The 24,654-nt window shown below is 42.7% G+C and overlaps 1 protein-coding gene across 1 annotated transcript; it reads left to right on the top strand.

Moving 5' to 3' along the window:
- Positions 1-3,366: 3,366 nt before the first annotated feature.
- On the top strand, positions 3,367-23,446 carry LOC308289183 (kelch-like protein 21; the record flags this gene model as incomplete). Its single annotated transcript, XM_080730787.1, has 12 exons — positions 3,367-3,450; positions 3,963-4,160; positions 5,252-5,386; positions 6,517-6,708; positions 9,831-9,974; positions 11,575-11,779; positions 12,887-13,006; positions 14,435-14,554; positions 15,585-15,767; positions 17,182-17,298; positions 21,456-21,621; positions 23,293-23,446. The coding sequence occupies 12 exons, from the start codon at positions 3,367-3,369 to the stop codon at positions 23,444-23,446; spliced, it is 1,818 nt and encodes a 605-aa protein (XP_080586913.1).
- Positions 23,447-24,654: the final 1,208 nt, after the last annotated feature.

The raw sequence follows: 24,654 nt of genomic DNA on the forward strand, positions 1-24,654 counted from the left end.
CTAGGATCTCCTTTTAGAGCTTTAGTTGACCTTGTAGCCTACCAGTGATTTGTACTGTCATGAAACTGTACTTTTTCCTATGAAAACTTATAATAAATCCTTCAATCAATCAATCAATCAATACTTACAATCTTTAAGGTAGGCTACTTTAACTATATTGGAGTATTTTAAATTGTCAGTAGTTTTACTCCACTATATCTCAGAGACAAATATTTTCTACTTTTACTTTTGGTATTTTGAGTACATTTTAATGCCAACACTTTCATACATTTTGATTTACGGACTTTTACTTGTAACCGAGTATTTCTATATTGCAGTATTGATACTTTTACTATTTTACTAAGTAAAATATATGAGTAATTTTTCAACCACTGCATTTAATGTTGTTGCGACCGTAGGTCGCATTTACTATCAACAGCTCCACGGGCTGTCCGTCAGTCAGTGAGTCAGTCACACTTTTGCCCTGCTCATATCTCCACAACCGTTGCCCCGACCCATGCCAAAATTTCCACACAAACTCCTTGCCTGCCAAACTACAACCTCCAAGGACCCCCGGAGTTCCAGGGACCCCCAGGTCCCTGGGGGACCCCCAGGTGTAAACACATTACCACATACACGTCACACTTTCCCCCTACTCATATCTCGGCCACCGTTGGCCCGATCCATGCCAAAATGTTCACACAAACTCCTTGCCTGCCAAACTACAACCTCCAAGGACCCCCCCAGTTCCACGGACCCCCAGGTCCCTGGGGGACCCCCAGGTGTAAAAAAAATACCAAATGTGCAAAAATGACCAAATCACCACCCCCACGGGGCTGCTCACGGGGAATTCCCGGGGACCACCCACTCCTGGTGCTCCAGAACGGATGCAAAAGTGGTGGCGCCCCCAGTGGAGGACCCCCTGCCACTGCAGCTCACATAAAATGCCGTAACTCGGGCTAGGAGCGACCGGGAGAGCCGGGGCCGGTACCTATTCGTCCGCCTTGCCGGCGCGGAGACCCCACCCCTCATTTCTCACATGGCCCTCTAGCGCCACCATGAGGCCGATTCAGATTTTGCCCTAAAATCACGAAAATCACTACACAGTATGTCTACACTCATGTCATCAACATGGATCAGGAAGATTTTGGAAAAACAAATTTTTGCTCTATTTGTGGAGATAAGTGACCTACGGTCGCTTATCTCCCGATTAGGGAGTCTTACTGGTTTTATGTTGTTTACGTTGTTTAAATATGGTGAATTATTGAAGTGCAGGTAATGGCAACAACCAGCCATTGCTGTTCAATGTGTTGTCACATAATACATTTTGATATTTCAACAATTGCTACAAAAACTAAACCTTTGGATATATATGCCATATCATTTGGGAAGGGAAATTTATCATTGTTTCAGAGTCAGAACATTTTTCAAAGCATTCTTTTAATTCTTTACTTTAATTTCCATATTTTTAAAGAAATGTCCAGTTTCACATTGAGGTGCCCATGCAGATTTCTCAGCTGCCCACTCTTGAAATTCTATTCTCTGCGGTGGGAAACCTCTCAGCACCCCAGTGACCCCACCCAGGCACCCACTCTGTAAAATACACTATTTTTGTCATGAAATAAAATGCATCCAACTCCACCCTCGCAGACACAACCCGGTCCAGTTGGTAACATACAGTACTTTCAACAACGCAAAACTGCCTTTGTTTAGCTGAGTAGCAGAGTGGTTTAGTTTTTTTTTTTTTTTACTGAAGTGGAGCCCTTGTAGGACAGTGGAAATCCTGGTCTGTATCTGAGCCAGCTTAGAGAGAACACTCTGGACCAGAGCGAGGGTAGGAAGCAGTACAAGATAAATTAAAGTTTGATATAGCTTCTGAAGTGAGTGCATTTCTGCTTAGTTAGTATAACTGTCATTTATTCCACAGGTTGGAAGCCACAAGGGAAAAATGCTCCCCCGAAAACGTTAATATTAAGTCCATAGATGTATATGGATATATATTAATAAAGGATAAAATAAATAGAATGTCCAAATACAGTATGGGCATTCCCAGATGATGCCCTGTTAGGGTACCCCTTATGCCCATAATGTGTGGAGATCCCCAGGCATCAAACCCAAGCCCTAACTCGCCAAGGCCCTGCTTGGCTTTACTAATTAACACACGTTGTATACCCATATATGGAGATTCCTATATTATCAATATTAAGGACATTATTAAGGATATTATGTTATCAATATTAAGGACATATCTTGGAATGCCCATATTTGGTAATGCCCATATATGGGCATGTTTTGAAATAACATTGTTGACTATCATGCAGGGGTTTCCATATATGAGTAACCATACCCATATCACTGGCCAGATGGGCAAGAATTGTCTCATGCCACCCTGAGGTGTCTTACTAGTTGTAAGTACAGGGAGATGATTATAGGTGGTGTCAATGTGAGGCCATACAGGTAGAATTGGCAGTTGCCAGTTGGGCATCTGGCAAATCCGGTGACCTCGTAACAGTGGGCACCTGGCGCTAACACTGAGTGCAGGGGTTGACACTAAGGCAGAGCACTGCTTCTATTTTATATTTTAATTGTTGTACCAATTGAAAGTGGTGTAAGCAGATGTAACAGTGGTGTGTTGTGTCAGGAGTGTAAGCAGATGTAACAGTGGTGTGTTGTGTCAGGAGTGTAAGCAGATGTAACAGTGGTGTGTTGTGTCAGGAGTGTAAGCAGATGTAACAGTGGTGTGTTGTGTCAAGGAGTGTGTCCATATTTCGACATAACATTTGTTCAACCTGGTGAATGTTAACCTGGTGAATGTTATCCCAGACTATGCCTAAACCTAGTCTGGGATCACTTCACTTTTCGGGTTTGTAACCGGTCTGGAGCGGAAACCACAACACTTCATGTTGTAGTACTCAAAGGACTACAATTTGCCGGAAAGATCAAACCGGATTCAGTTTCAACCCAAAATATTCCCCTGCGCTCAATGACATACTTTTAGGGCCTACCTAATAAACTCCTTGATGCGGAGTAGTTTTGCTTTTGAAAAATGTGGTATGTGCATCTTTTAGTCCAACAGTTAGCGACTGGAAAGACTACACTAGGCTACTGGAGCATTTAAATAGGGATTGGGGAAACAAACGGGGGGAACCAAATCAAACTGACGCCGCTTCTTCTAGTGGTTTCCGCGCTTTAGGCGGAAACCAAACGGCCTGTAGTGAACGAACACCAGGCTTTCCCCCAGAAAGCCTGGTAGGCGAGGTTAGCCTAAACCTAACCCTAACCCTAACCTAAAGCTATGCCTAACCCTAAAACCTAACCCTTGGTCAAAATAATGATGACATGTAGAAATAATAAGATTTCACTGTTGTGTCTGCAGACTCCTCAGCCATGGATGACAACGTACCCGCTGCTGCATGCGGGAGTCAACCATCACAGGCTGCCAAGAAGAAGAGACTGGACTCTGACCAGGATGTGAGTGTCTTTCACTACTAAACCTGTTGAATACAATATGGTATATTTGACAATAATGACATACCCAACATAGGGGGATACCAGGCAGGTTGAAAGTGGGTTAAAAAGAAAGTTATGGGTTTATGTTTAAAATGTGGGACTACAGTAGGGATGTGGGACTACAGTGTGGGACTACAGTAGGTCTGAACAGACATGAGCTTTGCTGGTCTAAACTGTAAATTGAAGGAGATCAGCCGGAGAATGGGAGCAGCAGGAGCGGTGTTGCAGTCGCTTTACCATCACTGAAAAGAGAGCTGAGCCAGAAGGCAAAGCTCTCCGTCTACCATGCAATCTTCGTTCCTACTCTCACCTATGGTCATGAAGTGTGGGGCACACAAATCACACTTCATTGTAAATCCTTTTAATTGTCATTGAGGGACTAATAAAACCCATTTCACAGGGACTGTATCAAAGCCACCGTTACGATCTGGTGTTTATTTGTCTGATTATATTCTTCTTCTTCTGGACTTCAGGAGGACGTCAGCAGTGCTCCTCCCCTTCCCTCCCTGGATGAGGAGCTGTTTGAGGAACCCAGACATCCCAGCAGGGTGTTGGAGGGTCTGAACAGACTGCGTCTCAACGGTACCCTGTGTGACCTGATCCTCTGCTGTGAGGGCCAGGAGTTCCCCTGCCACCGCTACGTTCTGGCCTCCATCAGCTCCTACTTTGAGGTTTACAGTTTACAGTTTACAGTTTAGGCATTTAGCAGACGCTTTTAATCCAAAGCGACTTACAATAAGCAGATAACATCACAATAATAAACAAGATAATATGTCAGTACATCATCAACAATATAACAAATGCAAGTGGATATCTATCTAGAAAAAACACAGTATAATCAAAGTTCTAAAAAAACCTAAAACAAAAACAAATGCTAACTAGCTTCATGTATGGTCATTGATTTTTTGGGTTTAGGTGAAGTCTGAAAAGGTGAGTCTTCAGTCCACGGCGAAAGCTAGCGAGTGAGTCCGTTGTTCTAAGTGCGACAGGGAGTTTGTTCCACAGCTTGGGGGCCAGGAGGGCAAACTGTCTTGGACGAGTGGATTTTTGCCCTGGAGTTTTTAGCGAGGGTTCTGTCAGCATCCCTGTGTTGGCTGATCTAAGGGCACGGGTGGGGGTGTAGGGGTTGATCAGGTTTTGGAGGTATGGAGGAGCCATACCTTTGGCTGCTTTGAAGGTCAGCATCAGTGTTTTGTATTCAGTGCGGGCCGCAACCGGGAGCCAGTGGAGGCTGCGGAGAAGGGGAGAGACATGTGAGAACTTAGGCTGGTGAACACACAACATTTATTCACCTGCTTCTGCTGAGGGAATGACCTTCAATTCTGGCTTGGCTTACATGTGAACCCAAGAAGAACCAACATTGTTCTCTTAAAACAGGAAACAAACCAACATAAAGTATAAGTGTCACATTTCTAAAGTTACAATTTAATTACTTTAAGACCTTTTTAATACCAAATTATGCAAATTGTGAAATATTACATAAGAAAGAGTCAAACATTGTGAAATATACAAGCTCACGTGAGCTTGTATACTTTGGCTATTTTCACAACATTTATCTGTGGAACCGATTCAAACGTAATGCCTTAACTCCTACAATTCTTCTCTGGTTCTTATCGGGGTGGGGGGTCCCCAGTTCAAATATGATGTATTTTGGGGGGTCCCCAGTTCAAATATGATGTATTTTGAGGGGTCCCCAGTTCAAATATGATGTATTTCCGGGTGCTCTGGGCCAGCCACTCACCTTTTCATTTCAACCTCACAGGCCATGTTTAGCTCTGGTATGAAGGAGTGCAGCCATGAGAGGGTGAGCATCGCTGAAGTGGAGCCTCAGACCATGGGTCTGTTGCTGAGCTACGCCTACACATCCAAGGTGTCCATCTCCACGGACAATGTGCAGGTGATTACTATCATTAAAACCTTATGAAGCTCCAAAAACAGAGACAATGAATAAACGTATCTCTAGGTCTCAAAACCCCAGGACAAAAATCGTATCATCCTAGACTCTTCTCCCTCCTGGCCCTCAAACTGTGGAATAAACTCTCTGTCACCCTGAGAACTACAGACTCACTCCCTAGCTTCCATTAGAACTACAGACTCACTCCCTAGCTTCCATTAGAACTACAGACTCCCTAGCTTCCATTAGAACTACAGACTCAGTCCCTAGCTTCCATTAGGACTACAGACTCACTCCCTAGCTTCCATTAGAACTACAGACTCACTCCCTAGCTTCCATTAGAACTACAGACTCACTCCCTAGCTTCCACAGTGGACTGAAGACTCACCTCTTCAGACTCCACCTAAACCCATAGCACTACTGTAGCACTCACCTTCCCTCAATGACCATACATGAAAGTTAGATCGCTTTTTTTCCTTATATATAACGTTTTTACTGAATATGTGCTTGGTCTACCTACGTTCTTTTTCTTAGATTACTTTTTCTATACGTTTGATGTATTGATTTCTTTACTGGAACTATATCTGCACTGACTCTGACCTCCAAGGACCTTCCAGGGAGGGTGCTCTTGTGCGTCTTGCGGCATCACCCTTTCTTGTGTTTTTCTTTTGCTAGTTGTTTTTATCGCTCTGACTTTGGACACTGCACTATTAGGTTGTGTTAGTAGTTTTTTTTTTTCTTTTTAAATTTCTGCTTGTGTTTGACATGATGTAGAGATTCTTGTTGCACTAACTAGCATTGACTGTTATGGTCACTTTCATTTGGGCACTGTGTTATATTGATAGTTGTGCTTTAGGACACTTTATGTATATATATTTATATATATATATTATTTGTTCCCTTTCTTGTACCTTGCTCTTACTGTACGTACTGTACTCTGTTCTCTGTTCTTGTTTTTTCTTTTTATCTTTTTCATACTTCTCTGTAACTTTGTAAATAACCTTATACTGCTGTGCTGCCTCTGGGCAACTGATTTTCCCCCTTGGGATAATAAAGGTATCTATCTATTACCTGCTTATTGTAAGTCACTCTGGATTAAGAGTGTCTGCTAAATGATAAATGATAAATTCTAGGCCCTGCTGGCAGCGTCCAGACTGTGGGACATCAGGGCGGTTCTGGAGGCCTGCTGTGGCTTCATGCAGCGTCGTTTGGACGCCAGCAACTGTGTGGGCGTTTACTGCTTTGCTGAGGCTCACTGCTGCAGAGCGCTGGAGAAACGCAGCATGGACTTCATCCTAGAGCACTTCACTGTGGTCCACAAGCAGGTCAGAGACTGAGGGAGCAGACATAACCCTTTGTTTGATTGTTTGTTGTTGGCCTTATCTCCTGTGATAGACAGACAGACAGACAGACAGACAGACACACAGACAGATCAGGGGTTTTCAAAGTGGGTGACGGCAGTCCAGGGGTGCCGCAAGATAATTTGGTAAAACACAGCCCTGCTTCATCATACAAGACTGTTGCGCACAACTCGTGAACTGTTTTCACTAGTTTAGTACATTTTATAGATGATAAATACAAAACGAACGGTTTTGGACATACAAGGTTTCCACCCGACAACGACGATATCCTATAAATATAAGGTGCTGGGAGTGCCTCGGATTAAAAATATATTCATGGGGTGCCCTGAGACAAGAAAGTTTGAAAACCCCGGAGATAGATAGATAGATAGATAGATCGATAGATCGATAGATAGATAGATAGATAGATAGATAGATCGATAGATAGATAGATAGATAGATAGATAGATAGATAGATCGATAGATAGATCGATCTGCGCCAAACGATGCCCAGCCTGAACAGGCTTACAAGACACTCAACACACATACCGTAAATTCTCTTATAGGAACCCGGGCTATTATTCGTCTCAAGAGTAGCGGGCACCAGGCTCTTGTTGGAAGCAGGACAGTATAAGAGACAAGGCTTTTATTCCTATTTCTCAAAAATATCAGAATGATTCAGATCAGATTTTTTTATTAGATACCGTATTTTTGGAAAAAAATATAAATATTATATATTATATATTAGGTTATTTATAAAGAAAAGCGTTTTTATTGGAAAATCATCATTAGAAAGGCTCATACAGAGATAACATTCTGCTGTATTGTATTGCATTAACCAATTCATACTGAAAATCAGCTCCTCATAATGTGTATCAGAATAGAATACAGTCCACACAGCATACTGCTGGGGAATAAAAAACACTACATTTCCCATCAAGCTCAGCGGCTCGTTTCGTCATTCAGATGCGACTCTCCCTGGTAAACAGGAACCACAGGATACTAGCATGGATACTAGTATAGCCGCATTAGCTTCATTGAGCTTCATTTACTGTTTGGATTAAACTTCCACGCTAAAGATCTCATGTGCGGCCGTCATCCACGCCGATGTTCGCGAGGACTACGCACACGCACGCGCCCCGGTAAGTTGCCAAAGTCATCCGTCTTTGCCAAACGGAACGTGAAATGAGCGGCGTCCAAATATCGCTGCGCAGTTTGTAGACAGTGTACGGTAAATCACCGTAACAGCTGGCTTGGGATGTGAGTGACAGTCAGACAGAGTGGAGAAAGGTACTCCTGAATGATACGTAACGTAAAAAAAAGAGGAAAAAGGAGGCTCTTATTGGAGCGTCGGCTCTTAATTACTTAATTCAATTGCGCACCCGGAAATTAAAGCAGGTCCGGTTCTTTATTAAATATAGGATATTATTAGAGCATTTACGGTACATATAATTTACATTTACACCAAGATACACCACACACAGAATACAGTTATGGACACAACGTTCTCCAACTGTCATGCTTTCTCTACACATTTTACCAAAACAAAAACGTCCTTATTGAACAGCCAGTTCAACATATAACATTCAGACCTCCAAAACAAATCTGGATTCTTGTCTTGCATTTTTTCAAATAAGGAATTTCTTAAAACATGGCCCTGCAAACCAAATGACGTCATGATGACGTCATGATGACGTTATGATAACGTCCTCCGGTGACGTTCAGAACTAGCGCCAGATCACAGCCCATATGGGGATGATCTTGACGTCATACGGACTATAGGATTATTGTTATTGTTTGTAATGTTAGTTGAAATATGACCACATAAGGTTATATTCTGGGACATATCTGACTAGTTATCTGGCCTCGATCAGACCCTCTCTGATTAATCCAGGACGTCCGTTTTCGTAGGCAGGATTTATGTTGGTTGAAATCAGGTGATATTCTAGGCCAGATCTGACTAGTCATGGTTTGACTTGATCTGGCCACAATTGAGACGTCACTGATTGGTCCAGGTCCTGACCGTGCTTGCTGGGGGCCTATGACTTTGTTTCATCACCATTACTCAACCTTTCACCATCACGACCCACCTTGGGTCAGTGAAACTTTGGGTCAGTGATTGAATATTATATTATGTTAACACATGGCCTGCTTAGGTTTATAACATTTATAGCTGTTGCTGGTGCCACCATTGACTTACGCTTTGTTTTGACGTGCCTCGCAAGCTTCGTGCGTGTGCACGTGCGTGTCCAGAGAAGATTGAGGAGGATAATCCATTTGTTTACAAACGCTCGCGAAACTAAAATCCAAAAATCGCGGTAAAATCGCGGTAAAGTGTCGCCGTGAAAACAATCAGCTCTCTGCTTCCATGGGGCAGTTTTCATATCATTCTCAGATAAAGCCGTTCTTATGTTTCAAAGTAGAATCTAAAGCCATGTTAAGTTCTTCCGTGAAGGGAGAGACAGAGGGGCTGCGTTCACTGACTGGGTGACGTAATGGATTCAGGTCATGCAAAGGGCATCTGCTGCCTCAAAAAGTTAACTGTTTGTTGCATCGTTCACAGACGATATAACTTCCTGTGGCAGGGGGACACCTAGTGGCCATAACTCGTCCCTGAACGAGTTTGGCTCCCCAAGTGTTAATAAGCTACAGTCACTGAACAAACCTTCTATCACCAATGAACACTTCAGAAAGGTTGGAAGTGTGGAAGGGAGCTGAAAGGACCACTTCAACACTTTTCAACCTATGTTCATATAATTGGTCCTCACCAATGTTCATGATAAAATAGCACAGAAAAATCAACTCTCTGTGTCTCTTATGAGAGCTGTGGGCAGTTCAAAACCCTGTCTGCCAGTGACGCTATCGTTAGGCAGCCCTAGAAAATAATGGTGCTATTTTATTGTGAACATTAGTGAGGACAGGTTGAAAAGTGGTGAAGTCCTCCTTTAATTTATCAGACAATTCAATGGTCCTTGATGTGTTTCTCAAACATATTCATCACTTTCTCATGAATAGACAAAACAGTCTCTCTCTGTTGAATCCTGACTATTATTGAGAATTTGAAGTGAAACATTGAGCTAATCAAGCGTATTTATTTTCATCCTCAGGCAGAGTTCCTCTCTCTCCCTCTAGAGGGCGTAACAGCGGTCCTGTCCAGTGACCATCTCAACGTTCCCCAGGAGGACATGGCTTTGCAGGCGGCCATGCTGTGGTTGAAGCAGGATCCCAGCCGCAGGCAGAGCTTTGGAAAGGTCACTTATCTCTTCTAAAGGTCCTTGTAGACTAGTGTTGTCAAAAATATCGATTTATAATATAGTATCGATTTTCAATATGACTATGCCATAGTATCGATAATATCGATACTCAGTTTTTACCTCTCTCGTTGTTTTACACCAACGTTACTTTTATGTGTATCCTTCCTACTTTGGCTCATTCCTAGTTATGTGAAAACATCAAAGGCAAGCCTTTAAAAAGTGCACTACCATCTACCTCAAGAATTTCTGTATTTTTATTTAAATAAGAATATTATATTTTTGCACAAAAATCGCAGTGGTTGCATGGTATCGAAAATGGTATCGACATTTTTCAAAATATCGTATCGAAGTTAGAAATCCAGTATCGTGACAAGCCTATTGTAGACCAAACTGAGCTGTGCTGACTAGGGGGAGATCTCGCTCTTTCCATGGGTCATTCTTTCGACAACGCGTCTGTCGGCAGGTTAGCTGCTCACACCGCATCATGGTTACCGAGGTTAGGGTTAGGTTTTGGGTTAGGATTAGGTTTAGGCATAGAGGTTAACATTCACTCGTGTCGGTAGGTTAGCTACTCACACCGCGTCGCGGTTACTGATGTTAGGGTTTGGGTTAGGTTTAGGGTAGTCTCGCGTAGCCAGACAACTATTCCACAATCTCCGAATGCTATGTAGAGTTTGGAACGGCAGCTCCCGAACGGCGAGTATCGGAAAGTAGCCACTGCTGCACGGAACTGTAGTCCCACTGGAAACATAACAGAAGCACACTCGTACAGAGTCATTCGAGCGGCATATTCTTGTTATGGGTGTCTAGTTTAAGAAAACATTTGAAAACATCATGGAGGTAACACCAACAACACCAGAGAAAGACGAAATAACGCCCCAAAAAATGTTGAAAGGAGACATAACGCTTCCAGTAGGACATGTTATTGCTACTGCACCAAGGGAGCGGTTGCGTCACATCCGCTCTATCTCGCACTCATGGTTTCTATTTCCGTGACCCAGACTGTATGCCGGGAGCATTTGCAAATCGCGGAGGCAACAGTCTGGCCACGTGAGACAAGGTTTAGGGCATAGTGTCGAAAAGAATGGACTGTCAAACAGATTCTACGTCGCAATATGGACACGCTCTCGCTGACGAGGCCCTGTTTCCACTGGCTGAATCTGATCTGTGCCACATCCAGAGTGGAATCCCATTTGTTTAAATAAGGCCATGGCTACACAGAGCTGGATATTTCTGAAGCTAGACATTTTTTGTGCTGTTGGGGCTTGCAGCCACATGAAGCTGGATATTTCGGCTGAGAAGCTGGATATTTTTGAAACCGGATAAAGAAGTGGAGAGATTGAAAAATATCCGATTCACTGGATCCGTGTGACAGGGAACCCGGATATCTCTGAAGACTTTACTGTGTGCGTGCTTGTTAGACCTAGATATCTTTGTCGTGTGGACCTAGATATCTTTCTATGTGGATATCTGAAAAAACGGGATATATGAAATATCCAGCTCCGTGTAGCCATGGCCTAAGTCTAAACACAAACAGGTCACATGGAATCTGATTGGTCAGGCTAATAAAGGTATGTGTGTGTCTATCTATCTTAAGGTGCTGGAGCAGATCCGTCCGGCTCTCCTCAGCTGGTCCTGCCTCCTCACTGTGACGGAGACTCTGGACGGGCTGAAGGAACACCAGGGGGTCCAGAGGTTCATCCTGGAGGCCAGGGAGCAGACCAGGACCCTCAGAAAGAGGAAGAAGCGGGGCAGGGCCCGGCGCAGGGAGCGCGGTGCCATGCGCCCGGGCAGGAGCACAGGTACCCTGCATGATGGAACCAGGGCTCGTCAACATGTTCCTACACAGACACACGTGTCTGTGGCAAATTCTAGATTTTACACACCATTATAATTTACTTATTTTCATCATACAGTTTACAGTTTACAGTTTAGGCATTTAGCAGACGCTTTTAATACAAAGCGACTTACAATAAGCAGATTAAAAACATCTAAATAAAAACAAGATAATATGTCAGTACATCAACAGCAATATAACAAATGCAAATGAATATCTATCTAGAAAAAAACTATATAATCAGTAAGGAAAAAAAGGTTTCTAAAAAAAAGAAGAAAAAAAAAACACACAATCACTGAATGTCAGTATCCAGGTTTTCTTCAGAATATGTTTGACGACAATGATTTACTGTGACACTATGGCTTATTAGGAGTCCAATATTTTATTTTTTATTTGCAAGGACCCCCATGGTCATTCATGGCTATATCATGTTGTTTGTCCGTGGCAAAGTTTTACATTTCAAGCTTTGATTTTGAATAGACTTTTGTGCTTTTGTAGAAATTAAAATGTGTACAGATTTTGTCTGGATTCATTCAGTGACTGCTGAATCACTAATCATTTGACCTGACGACTGTGTTGTTTATGTTCTGTTCCTCTTTATTAATAACCACTTCAGACTCTTGTCTTACTACTAATAAGTGAAAATATCAGATCTACAAGCATGTCACAATACGAAGGGTAATGAGCCAGCTTGTAGATCAGATCATGCTTCAAACGGTTCAACACATTTGGCAGGTTTCCCAGTTTCAGTGAAATGAGAAACTGTTTTACAGGCCTGGAAAAAGCCTGGAATTTATCAAATGTTTTGTAAAATGTTTGGATATGCTTTTCTTTTCTTTTTTTTTACTAAATGTAGCACCAACGTCTGTGACGCTAAGCGCTGGAAGGCGTTGTGGAACGGGTGGTGTGCGTGTCGGGTAGAGAGTTTTTAGGGAATTATGGAAAGCCAACCAAACTTGCCCGGTCGGCTACTGGTTTGTTTTGGTCCGAGTTGCCTCAGCTTCTCTGAGCTGACTACTGCCACCTCCTGGTTGAACTCTGAACTAAACCTACTCTTCCCCGCCTGTTGCAGTGATCGTGACGATGGGAGGATCTGGCAAGATGAGGAGCTTTGATCTGCAGAGCAAGCAGTGGAGGACTCTGGGAAGTCTGCCCTACGCAGGGTTCAGATGTAATGCTGTGGCCGTGGCAGGTGAGGAGAGGGTCTGTATAGGCCTAGAATTATTGAATGCTTTAACCAGTGAAAAATAGCAGATATACAAGCTCGCAGCGCGGCACCGAGTGCCGCGCTGCAAGCTTGTAGATCTGCTATTTTTGAAGAAGTTGTGAAAATGTGTGCAAATCTTTGAATATATGTATTTTCAAAGCGAACATTTGTAACTCAAATTTTGCTTCTGGGGGGTCCCTGGAACTAGATATTTTGAGATGGGTGTCCGTGGCCAAATACATATCATTTTGAGGGTCCTTCACATGAAAAGATTTGAGAACCACTGACATAGTAGTCTCTCGAAAACAGACTAACTGAGCTCCAGTTAAGTGAAAAGGACCTTTTCTTTGACGATGGCTGGCCAGATTGCTGACATAGAAACACAGGTTTTTCAAAAAAACCTTAGAAGGATTAAAAAGACACTTATAGAATCGGGTCAAAATTCTAATTTTCAGGACTAAAAAAAAAGAAAAAATAGCAGATCTACAAGCTCGCAGCGCAGCACTTGGTGCCGCGCTTTGAGCTTGTATATCTGCTATTTTTCAATAGTTAAAGCATAAATTAATGATATGGGTCAATAGTCCAGTAATTTTAGGCCAAAATTAGGCTAAACCTAAAACAAATTGCGATAGTAGCAAACTCAACTGATTCTGTATCCTCATTATGTCCTTAGTGAGGGGAAAAAAAGTCCCAAGGAATCCCACCGGGGCAAAGTTTTGAAAACGACCTACCTACCTTCACTTACTATAGGAAAAATGACTCCCAAAAAAATCTGCTTTAAGTGGGATGTGAGGGGTCAAACTAGGGGTTTTTAATTATTCTGAATCCATTGCAAGCATTTGTTTTGCATGAAAAACATTCATTGGGCAAGAAATGGCCCCTCAAAATGATGGTTTAGTGATGAATCATCAATTTTCACAGTCTTTTGGGGTCCGTTTTTAGCCCAAGGAATGTTTTTCATGCAAAACAAATGCTTGCAATGGATTCAGAATAATTAAAAACCCCTAGTTTGACCCCTCACATCCCACTTAAAGCAGATTTTTTGGGAGTAATTTTTCCGTTACAGTGTAGTGTATAGTAAGTGAAGGTAGGTAGGTCGTTTTCAAAACTTTGCCCCGGTGGGATTCCTTGGGACTTTTTTTCCCTCACTAAGGACATAATGAGGATACAGAATCAGTTGAGTTTGCTACTATTGCAATTAGTTTGAGGTTTTTTCATATAATGACTGGACTATAAGGAGGAAAATCCAAGATCTCTGCACCTACTGTATATATCATAAACCAGCAGGCACAAGGCCATGTTCAACAAGTGAAGCCTCACAATAATATAGATCGTAGCATTCACGCTGTGTCTGCATATTAAAGTCTTTATTTATTTGACAATCATTTTAATTCTTCTCTTGTCCCACCACAGGCTCCACTGTGTACGTGACCACATTCGGCAGGGACATGTGGCGCTATGACGTCACCTGTAACTCCTGGCAGAAGACGGCTCCTATGGACCAAGGATTTTCCTTCTATAGTAAGATCAAAGGTACAGTATGACACCTCCATACCTCCACAGCCTGATCAACCCCTACAACCCCACCTGTTCACTCAGATCAGCTAACAGGGATGCTGACAGAACCCTCGCTAAAAACACCAGGAAAATCTTCTCGTCCTACAATCAGCCCTCCTGATTGGCTAAGATTGGCTTCCAAAGTTTGCAACAGTGCTCCCTTTTGAACACAATCGTTCAGATTTTTCCTGACTAATTACCTTTTGAGGAACGAATGCCACTTCACATCTTTCAAATCAGCCTCATGGTGGCGCTATAACAGGCCGATTCATGTTTTTACCAATAACTCAGTGTAAAACTTTGTATGCGCTGCATTCTTCACATCTGCTTTTATAGCGCCACCAGAAGGCCAACTTATGTAAAACAAAATGTTTTCATATTACTCCTTAATTTAGATTTGTTCCAAAAATCATGCAAATCACTACAGAGTATCTCTATAGTCATGTGATCAAGACTGATCTGTCTGATAGTTCATATTAATTAGCTAAAATTGCTTCCAAAGTTAGCAGGAGGGCCGTTTTGAACAAAATGCCTCAAATCATGACAGGCCGCAGATGACATGGCACCATTTTCACATTGGCCTGTTATAGCGCCACCAGGAGGCCACAATAACCTACCTGACCTGGAGGAGGCCTGTGCTCGGAAGAACACTGCTTCTAGTTTATATATACTTTTGTCCAAACATCACGCAAATCGATACACATTATCTCTATAGTCATGTGATCAAGAAGGATCTGTCCGATTTGTCCTATTCCATCCTGATGGGCAAATTTGCAGGATTGGACCGTTTTGAAAAGAACGCTTCAAATCATGAATTCAGCGTCCGATTACCGTGACACGCACATTCCCACTAGGCCGAGGAAGAAATGCCAAACCTTTCACATTGGCCTTTTTTTAGCGCCACCAGGAGGCAGAGTTTTGCTAAGCAATTACTCTGCATTTTGTCCAAACATCAGGAAAATCGCCGCACATTACGTCTCTAGTCCTGTGACGGATGTGTTTTTAGCCCACAGATGCCTGGTGATGCTGGACGGCTACGTGTACGCAGTGGGCGGTCGGTTGGAGTCCCTGGAGCGCTACCATCCAGACACCAACCACTGGCAGGTCATCCAGTGTGCGGAGGTGGAAGCCTACGCTGATGCCACACTGCCTCCTGTGGTCTCACTGGACGGACTGCTCTATTTCTTTGGTATGGAATATGGTTGCACGTCAGCCGTCGACACGCAGACAAGCCGTCAGTCTGCTGAAGATATATATAATTGCGACCAAAGGTCGCAGTTTACCATGAGAAATGTCACAGCTTGTCCGCGTGTAGACATGTGTGTACACATTTTTACAGTCTATGCGTTGGTTCCCTTTACACATCACAAGTTGCGTTTCCATAAAGCTTATTCAAAAATAGGAAGCGAATTATCAGACATTCGCAAAAAGACAAAGCGAATTTAGCCTGTTTCCATTAAACTGATGAAATGTGATTCTTGGGAGACCCTTGGTCCGTCTGACCGACCTGCTGTAAATGACCTCCCGCAGGCTTGCACACAGTGAGTGCACAGAGCTGGGATGGGGGTGATTTTGTCAGACCGAACCCGAGACGCGAGCGCTGCACGTCTGACTGCTGTGACTCGCTGCATCTGCGTCTTGAAGGTGGCCAATCTACAAGCTCACAACGTGTCGCGGATGCGCGCTGCTGTGAGCTTGTAGATCGACCACTTTTGGCACGCAACTGCAACACGGTGTGATGACGAAGGGTTAGCCAGGATTTACTTGGGTGATGTGACGGACGAGGCTTGCACACAACAGTGCCGTAAAATAAATGTCCAATGCAAGGTACAGTAGTTGGAAACACGGCACTAACAAGTTGGTAGCTCCCTTCAGCTCCCTTCAGCTCCCTTTAACCAAATCGATATCATGCAAGTTCAATGCATTTTCATTCAAAACGTATTCGCTTATATTTCCATTGCACTAATGCTATTATGTTTTTTTCGATAAAGCCTCAAAATCCACCTCCTCCAAGCACATACAGTAAATGTTTTTGCGGATAATGAAAGTTTATTCGATTTTTGAAGTGTTTCCATAAAAAGATTCATGTGCAAAAGCCTTAATGCGCAAAAAACTGCTTTATGGAAACGTAATTACTGTGACATCACAGGTGATATCACAGGTGACTAAAAGTAAAAGTCCATATATGGGTATTCCCCAGAATCCCTTTTATGGCCCATATCTGTGGCTGGTTCAGATGGGGATCTCCATGTATGGGCATAAAATATATTGTATGTTGTGATGTCATGGGATCCAGTCTAACATAAACCCTTTTATGCCCATATATGGAGATCCCTGATGTCATCAATATTAAGCCCATATCTAACAGGACTTCATATGGGAATGCCCATATATGGAGGAAGACAGCCCATATCTGTCAGGCTGGTTCAGACAGGGATCTCCATGTATGGGCATAAAAGGGATGTACTAGTACATGGATCTCCATATATGGGTAACTGGTCCGATATACATCACTGGCCAGATGGCCAAGAATTGGCGCGACCTAAGTCTTGTGCGGGTGCACACTCCCTGTCCTTCCATCCTTGCTTCCTCCTGTGCTCTAGGTGGCGCTCCAACTCCTCATAAGCCCAGCCCGGCCCAGGTGTCCTCCTACAACCCAGAGACATCGGTGTGGAGGGAACTCAGTCCTATGAAGATCCCCCGAGACAAGGCAGCCACCTGTACTATGAAAGGAAAGATCTACCTTATAGGTATCATAATGTTCTTAAAGGTTGACAACATTTCTTTTTGAGCGGTGCAAACCGCTCTTATAAGTGGCTGTGCGTGTGTCCGTAGCCTTTTTCCTCAGCGTTTTGCCATAGTAAAATGTGTGTACGTAGCATCCTGTTTGTCTAGTGATGTCATATGTCGTATGTCTGTAGCCTTTTTCCTCAGCGTTTTGCCATAGCAAAACGTGTGTGTGTAGCAGGGCAGGAATTTCACGGCGGCCACGACGGCCATGGCCGTCGTTGCCCCTCTCTTTGGCCGTGTGCCCCTCGAAAAATGACATGCTCAAACGGCCACAGTGGCCGTGGTGCCCCATGCAGTGCCCAGCGCCCACAGCAGTTCACAATTTCATTGAGGAATAAAGAGGAGACGAAAATGTATAACTACAAAATAAAGACTGGGCTAAAATCTGTCTTCATTTTAGTTCACGAACAAAGAGAGTACGAAATATGTCCTGTGATGCGCATTACGGTCAAACACCTGCTGCTTTCTGACACGCAGTGGCAGACAGAGACGGGACGTTCGCGAACGAATCGAGTCTTTTGAACGGCTCTTTGATATGAACGATGGGATCCGGTTCGCAGTATGGGGAGCCGTTCCTTTCCAATGAACAACAGTGGTGGGAAAAGTCTACAAGCTCACAGCTTGTAGATATGCTATTTTCAAATGGCAGGGAGGCCTATGTACCTATTATGTTCGAAATAAATGTGTATAGGGTTGAAGTGATAATTATAATCAAAATCTACAAAGTAACTACAACTAGTGACTAGAATGAGCCAGTCTTTTGAACGGCTCTTTGAAATGAACGGATCCCAGAGATCCGGCTCACTTCAAAGAGCCATAAATCCCATCTCTAGTGGCAGAGCACGCAGAGAGAGAGAGAGAGAGAGAGTTGAATGGACTCTGCTGCGCTCACAGCAGTAAAAGTTACAAAACTACTATGTAGTACGATGTTTATCTGTCACAGAGGCATGGAGGATATTTGCAAGATGTTCCAATGTTATCAAGCCATACGTCCAACACGCGACAAAATAAAGGAATAATAAGGCTAGAACAGGGAACCAGCTGATTATGTGATGGGAATAATCCCCCCGCCCAGATGTGTGGAGAGTGGAGACAGAGAGAATGTGAGTGAACGGCTGTATACACGTACCTGAACTTTAGCATTAGCCAAAAAAACGAATCCATACAAAAATGTTAAATCCATGTTGATCTACTGTTAGCCTAGCGTGTAGCAACAACAAACAAAAAAACTCGACTAGCCCGCTTGTTTGCGCGCGACGCTCACGTGCTCACGTGTGTGTGTGTGTGTGTGTGTGTGTGTGTGTGTGTGTGTGTGTGGTACATGCTTATTAAGTGTGCCTGCCATGCAACGCAATGGCAAAACACTTATTGTAATCCGCCATACTTAATTAAGTCCATAGTTTCGCCACAAATTTCTGCACGTAATAACTGCCGCACAATTTACGCCACCCACGCAATATATACATCAAAACGTGCGGCTCGGCCGGGAATAGGTTGCTATTACTTTTCTTTCCGATCCGCGTTACCATTGCGACGTAATTCGCAAAAAACGACGCCAAAAAACCCCATTGACTTAGAATGGGGGAAACTTCGGCACGTAATAACTGCCGCACGATTTACGCCACCCCCGCAATATATACATCAAAATGTGCGGCTCGGCCGGGAATGGTGTGCTATTACTTTTCTTTCCGATCCGCTTTACGATTGCGATGTAATTCGCAAAAAACAACGCCCAAAAACTCCATTGACTTTGAATGGGGGACTCCGAAAAAAAACCAGAAACTTTGGCGCCACATAACTCTGCCATACTTTTGCCTAGCAACGTCATTTAAAATGTAAAATGCTCACACAACTTTGGTCTTTTTCCGACCAATAGGGATGAGCTGTAATTGATTAAGCCTCGCCCCCTCTTTAACAGGAAGTGCCCTTCACCAAACAGGAAGTGCCTCTATAACTCATGAACCGTTTGTCGTACAGACTTGCGGCTGGTGTCATACCTTTTCTTTTTTTCTCAAATTTTTTTTTTCTCAATTTTTTTTTTCTCAAATTTTTTTTTCTCAAAAAAATTTTTTCTCAAATTTTTTTTTTCTCAATTTTTTTTTCTCAAAATTTTTTTTTTCTCAAAATTTTTTTTTCTCAAAAATTTTTTTTTCTCAAATTTTTTTTCTCAAATTTTTTTTTCTCAATTTTTTTCTCAAAAAATTTTTTTCTCAAAAAATTTTTTTTCTCAAATTTTTTTTCTCAAATTTTTTTTTTCTCAAAATTTTTTTTTTCTCAAAATTTTTTTTTCTCAATTTTTTTCTCTAATTTTTTTTTTCTCAAAAAAATTTTTTCTCAATTTTTTTTTTCTCAAAAATTTTTTTTCTCAAAATTGTTTTCTCAAAATTATTTTTTTCTCAAAAAAAATTTTTCTCACATTTTTTTTTCTCAAGATTTTTTTTTCTCACAATTTTTTTTTCAAAATTTCTTTTTCTCAAAAAAGTTTTTTTCTCAATTTTTTTTTCTCACAAAACAATTTTTTCTCAAAAAACTGTCGTTAAAGTGCGACCCGTGATAACGGCCAAAAATGCTCCAAAACGCCACTAATTAGTCGAAATGGCTGACTTCCTGTTTGGTTTCTGATTGGCTGCTGGCCTTGTGACGTGGGTAGAGCTGCGAGGGCCTGGTCATCGCTGCTTGCAGCTTTAATTCATTAATCGTCCATGACCTTAATTGGGGCCTATTTCGCCAAACAGGAAGTGCCCCTCACCAAACAGGAAGTGACCCTTGATCTCGTGAACCGTTTGTCATACAGACACGCGGGTTGCGTCAAATGAAATAACGCTAATGCTAACACCAACCGCTACACAAGGTTGCACAGACTTAGCGAGCTGCAGGCACACTTAAAATTTCTTAGAAATTTTCTCTTCTAGTTTACCTATAGGCTACTGGACTGGTGGTTTAGTAATGTTAGGCTGTGGCTACTGGGTTGTGGGTTCAGTTGGATGAACTGGACATTGTCTACCAGCTGGTATTGTCTTACTGTACAGTACTGTACTGTATGTAGTGTACTACTGTAATGTACTGAGATCAGTTGGTTGAATAGACATGGTTATAACCAGGACAGGTGTTCTGTGTTGTCTTGTACTGTATTCCTAAAATAATTTTTTTTATCAAAAGGATGAGAGGAAATGTTGTGTGAAATAATTATGATTACATGGCAATCTTTGTCCAATTAAGGGGTAAATAAAGGGGTAAAATAATTGTCATGATGATTGATGACTAAAACTAGTCTAAAATGTCAACAGTTTTTGTTTGTACTTAATCTTTAAGCAAAATTAATTATGCCGTTGAGGCGTGGACTTAAAATCACTGTTTTGATGGCCTTCCTGCCCTGGCACTTGGCCTTCGTGCCCTCAAAAACTTGACAACACTAAAGGCCAAGTGGCCTTGCCCCTAAAATGACGAAATTCTAGGCCTGGTGTGTAGCATAGCCTGTACATCCTAGACTTAAATCCTAGTCTGAAGATGTCATGGAAGCACGTCCACCGCTCACTTCACATTGGGTGTGATTTTTTATTTTTATTCTTAGGTTTTTTTCATGACCTCAATTCCACCAAAAAAACCCTGACCTTTCAACATTCAGTGGTTTAACTGTAATCTGTAGTTTTGGGAATAATTAGGCTCAGAAAGGTGACGTACGCATCATCATCCAGGGGAGGGTGTGGTTGTAGGGCCTCCCCTACAACCACACTTTACATTGTGTTTGCATGGGTCCAATGCACCATTTACCATTTACCATTTACCATTCACCATTTACCATTTACCATTCACCATTTACCATTCACCATTCACCACTTTGGTTGTTGCATTCACCCTCCCCTACAACCACATCCTCCCCTGGATGATGATGATGACGTCCAGAAACAAATGAACTCACCTTTCTGAGCCCAGTAATTAAAAAAAAAAACTACAGATTACAGAAAAACCACTGAATGTTGAAAGTTCATTTTTGGTCTGGACCCTGGCCCTTGGAGATGTTGCGTCTGTCACAAGTATGGCAAACGGTGGGATACATTTTATCCATTGATTGTTGTTGATCAAACAGGTGGTCTAAACCTCCGTGGTGAGGCTGAGAGCACGGTGGAGATCTTCCACCCCCAGACGGACACATGGAGCCTGGTCTCCCCCCTGGCTGAGCCCCGCTGTGAGGCCGCCGCCCTGGCCGTGGAGGGGAGGATCTACGTGCTCGGAGGGAGGGACGGGTACAGCAGGTAACAATTTGACACTTTTTGACAGGATAGACGTGGCAAAATAACTTAAATATACCTACAATAGAAACGACAAATCATTTAATATTTACAGTTTACAGTTTAGGCATTTAGCAGACGCTTTTAAACCTAATCGACTTACAATAAGCAGGGTAATACACATCACTATAATAAGCAAGATCATATGTCAGTACATCAATAACAATACAACAAATGCATAGGAATATCAGTCTAGAAAAAAATAATAATAACATAGGTAGACCATGCCACAAATCGGTAAAAAAAACCTTCTAAAATCTAAAAATGCTATCTAGCTTAATGTGTGGTCATCGAGGGAAGGGGAGTGTTTCTGTAGTGCTATGGGTTTAGGTGGAGTCTGAAGAGGTGAGTCTTCAGTCCACGGCGGAAGCTAGGGAGTGAGTCTGTTGTTCTAATGGAAGCTAGGGAGTGAGTCTGTAGTTCTAATGGAAGCTAGGGAGTGAGTCTGTAGTTCTAATGGAAGCTAGGGAGTGAGTCTGTAGTTCTAATGGAAGCTAGGGAGTGAGTGTGTAGTTCTAATGGAAGCTAGGGAGTGAGTGTGTAGTTCTAATGGAAGCTAGGGAGTGAGTCTGTAGTTCTAATGGAAGCTAGGGAGTGAGTGTGTAGTTCTAATGGAAGCTAGGGAGTGAGTGTGTAGTTCTAATGGAAGCTAGGGAGTGAGTCTGTAGTTCTAATGGAAGCTAGGGAGTGAGTCTGTAGTTCTAATGGAAGCTAGGGAGTGAGTCTGTAGTTCTAATGGAAGCTAGGGAGTGAGTGTGTAGTTCTAATGGAAGCTAGGGAGTGAGTCTGTAGTTCTAATGGAAGCTAGGGAGTGAGTCTGTAGTTCTAATGGAAGCTAGGGAGTGAGTCTGTAGTTCTAATGGAAGCTAGGGAGTGAGTCTGTCGTTCTAATGGAAGCTAGGGAGTGAGTCTGTAGTTCTAATGGAAGCTAGGGAGTGAGTCTGTAGTTCTAATGGAAGCTAGGGAGTGAGTCTGTAGTTCTAATGGAAGCTAGGGAGTGAGTCTGTAGTTCTAAGTGCGACAGGGAGTTTATTCCACAGTTTGGGGGCCAGGAGGGCAAATTGTCTAGGATGAGTGGATTTTTGTCCAGGGGCTTTTAGCGAGGGTTCTGTCAGCATCCCTGTGTTGGCTGATCTGAGTGAACGGGTGGGGTTGTAGGGGTTGATCAGGTTTTGGAGGTATGGAGGAGCCGTACGTTTTGTTGCTTTGAAGGCCAGCATCAGTGTTTTGTATTCAGTGTGGGCCGCAACCGGGAGCCAGTGGAGGAAGTGGAGAAGGGGGAGACCAGTGAGAATTTTGGCTGGTTGAAGACCAGTCGTGTTACAGCATTTTGGATCAGTTGGAGAGGTTTACGTGCACATGCTGGGAGACCAGTGAGGAGAGAGTCACAATAGTCAAGTTTAGATCTGACAGATGTCTGGATGAGGAGCTGGGCTGACTCCTGGGTGAGGAAGGGTCTGATTCTACGGATGTTATAGAGAGATACTTTAAAAGAAGTGTTTGAAAACATCTGAAAGTTTTTTCAACATGGTGACGATTGTGGCCATCCTGTGAAATACTTGTGATTATCTCAAATAAATTGTGATCATGTAATAGTTGTGACATTTCTCTCATGGCTGGTGGTCTCTGGTGCAGGTTTCCTGACAGCATCGCGTGCTACTGTGAAACGACGGCCTCCTGGGGAACGGTGGGACGAATGCCCAGCGCTCAGCACGGAGATCACTGTGCGCTCAGCTGTGTGTCGTTAAGGCTGAGGAAGGACTTCCCATACACTACGTACACTGTCTGAGTTACACTGTAAGGGTCCATTTGGTTCCATGTGTACACTCTCTGAGGGTCCATTTTGAACCCCCTAAAGGAGGAAACGGGACCGTTAAAGCCTCTATCATAGTCCAAGGTGAAGAGCTATCACCTCACCGCGGTGTAGTTTTCTAGCTCAGGGGTTTTCAAAGTGGGTGACGGGGCACCCTGGGGTGCCGTGACGGCAGTCCAGGGGTGCTGGAGATCATTTGATAATATTTGGAATCTATTTGGACACTTGAAAAAAATATTTAGTATCATTTTAAACTTGAAGTACAAAGTTATTTTCTGTCAGTTCTAACCAAAGTGGCTGTTATCTCAACGTTTTCCTCTCAACATTATCACTAAAATATCGTCACTGTCAGGCAGAAACCTCTGTCGCACAAAACTAGATGAAAACAGATCTTTGTGTGCTGTAGATCTGCTGTTTTCACTAGTTTGCTAGTGCATTCTATAGATGATAAATACAAAACGAACGGTTTTGGACGTACAAGGTTTCCACCCAACAACGATGATATGCTATAAATATAAGGTGCTGGGAGTGAAAATTATAATGTAAGGGTGCCTGGGATTAAAACAATATTTATGGGGTGCCCTGAGACAAAAGAGTTTGGGAATCCCTGTTCTAACTAATACCTAGGCTTTGTTATACATGTTTAGGTGATAGCTAGAAAACTACACGGCGGTGAGGTGACAGCTCTTCACCTTCGACTATGATGGAGGCTTAAGAGTTAAGGAACAATGGTGAGATTTAGTTTAACCCCATATAGTTGAGCAGAGTGCCTCAGGGTTCTTTGTTAGTATATTTCTGTTGTTTTTGACTTAATTTTATTTATTTATGTTTTTCACGTTATGTTTAAACAGTCTGTTTATACTGTATATTCTCTGTTCATTGACTGTACATAATATATTCATAATATAAGTTTTGAGTCTTCATTTTCCTAATCATATGTGACTACAGTATACCATATATGGGCTTAATATTGATGACATCAGGGATCTCCATGTATGGGCATAAAAGGGACAAGGATGGCATTTGATACTTTTACATTACAGTAGTGATACAGTATTGATACTTTAGTAAGAAGTGTCAGTCCTTTGTCCGCCAATCAACTGCACATCCAGAAAAGCAGCACCTTGTTGCCATGCCAACCAGCTTCTCAAAGCCCTGAACATGACACAGAAAGGGAGGGAAAC

This window comes from Nannobrachium achirus (genome assembly GCF_963921795.1).
Source record: "Nannobrachium achirus genome assembly, chromosome: 1".
In the NCBI taxonomy this organism is placed as follows: domain Eukaryota; kingdom Metazoa; phylum Chordata; class Actinopteri; order Myctophiformes; family Myctophidae; genus Nannobrachium; species Nannobrachium achirus.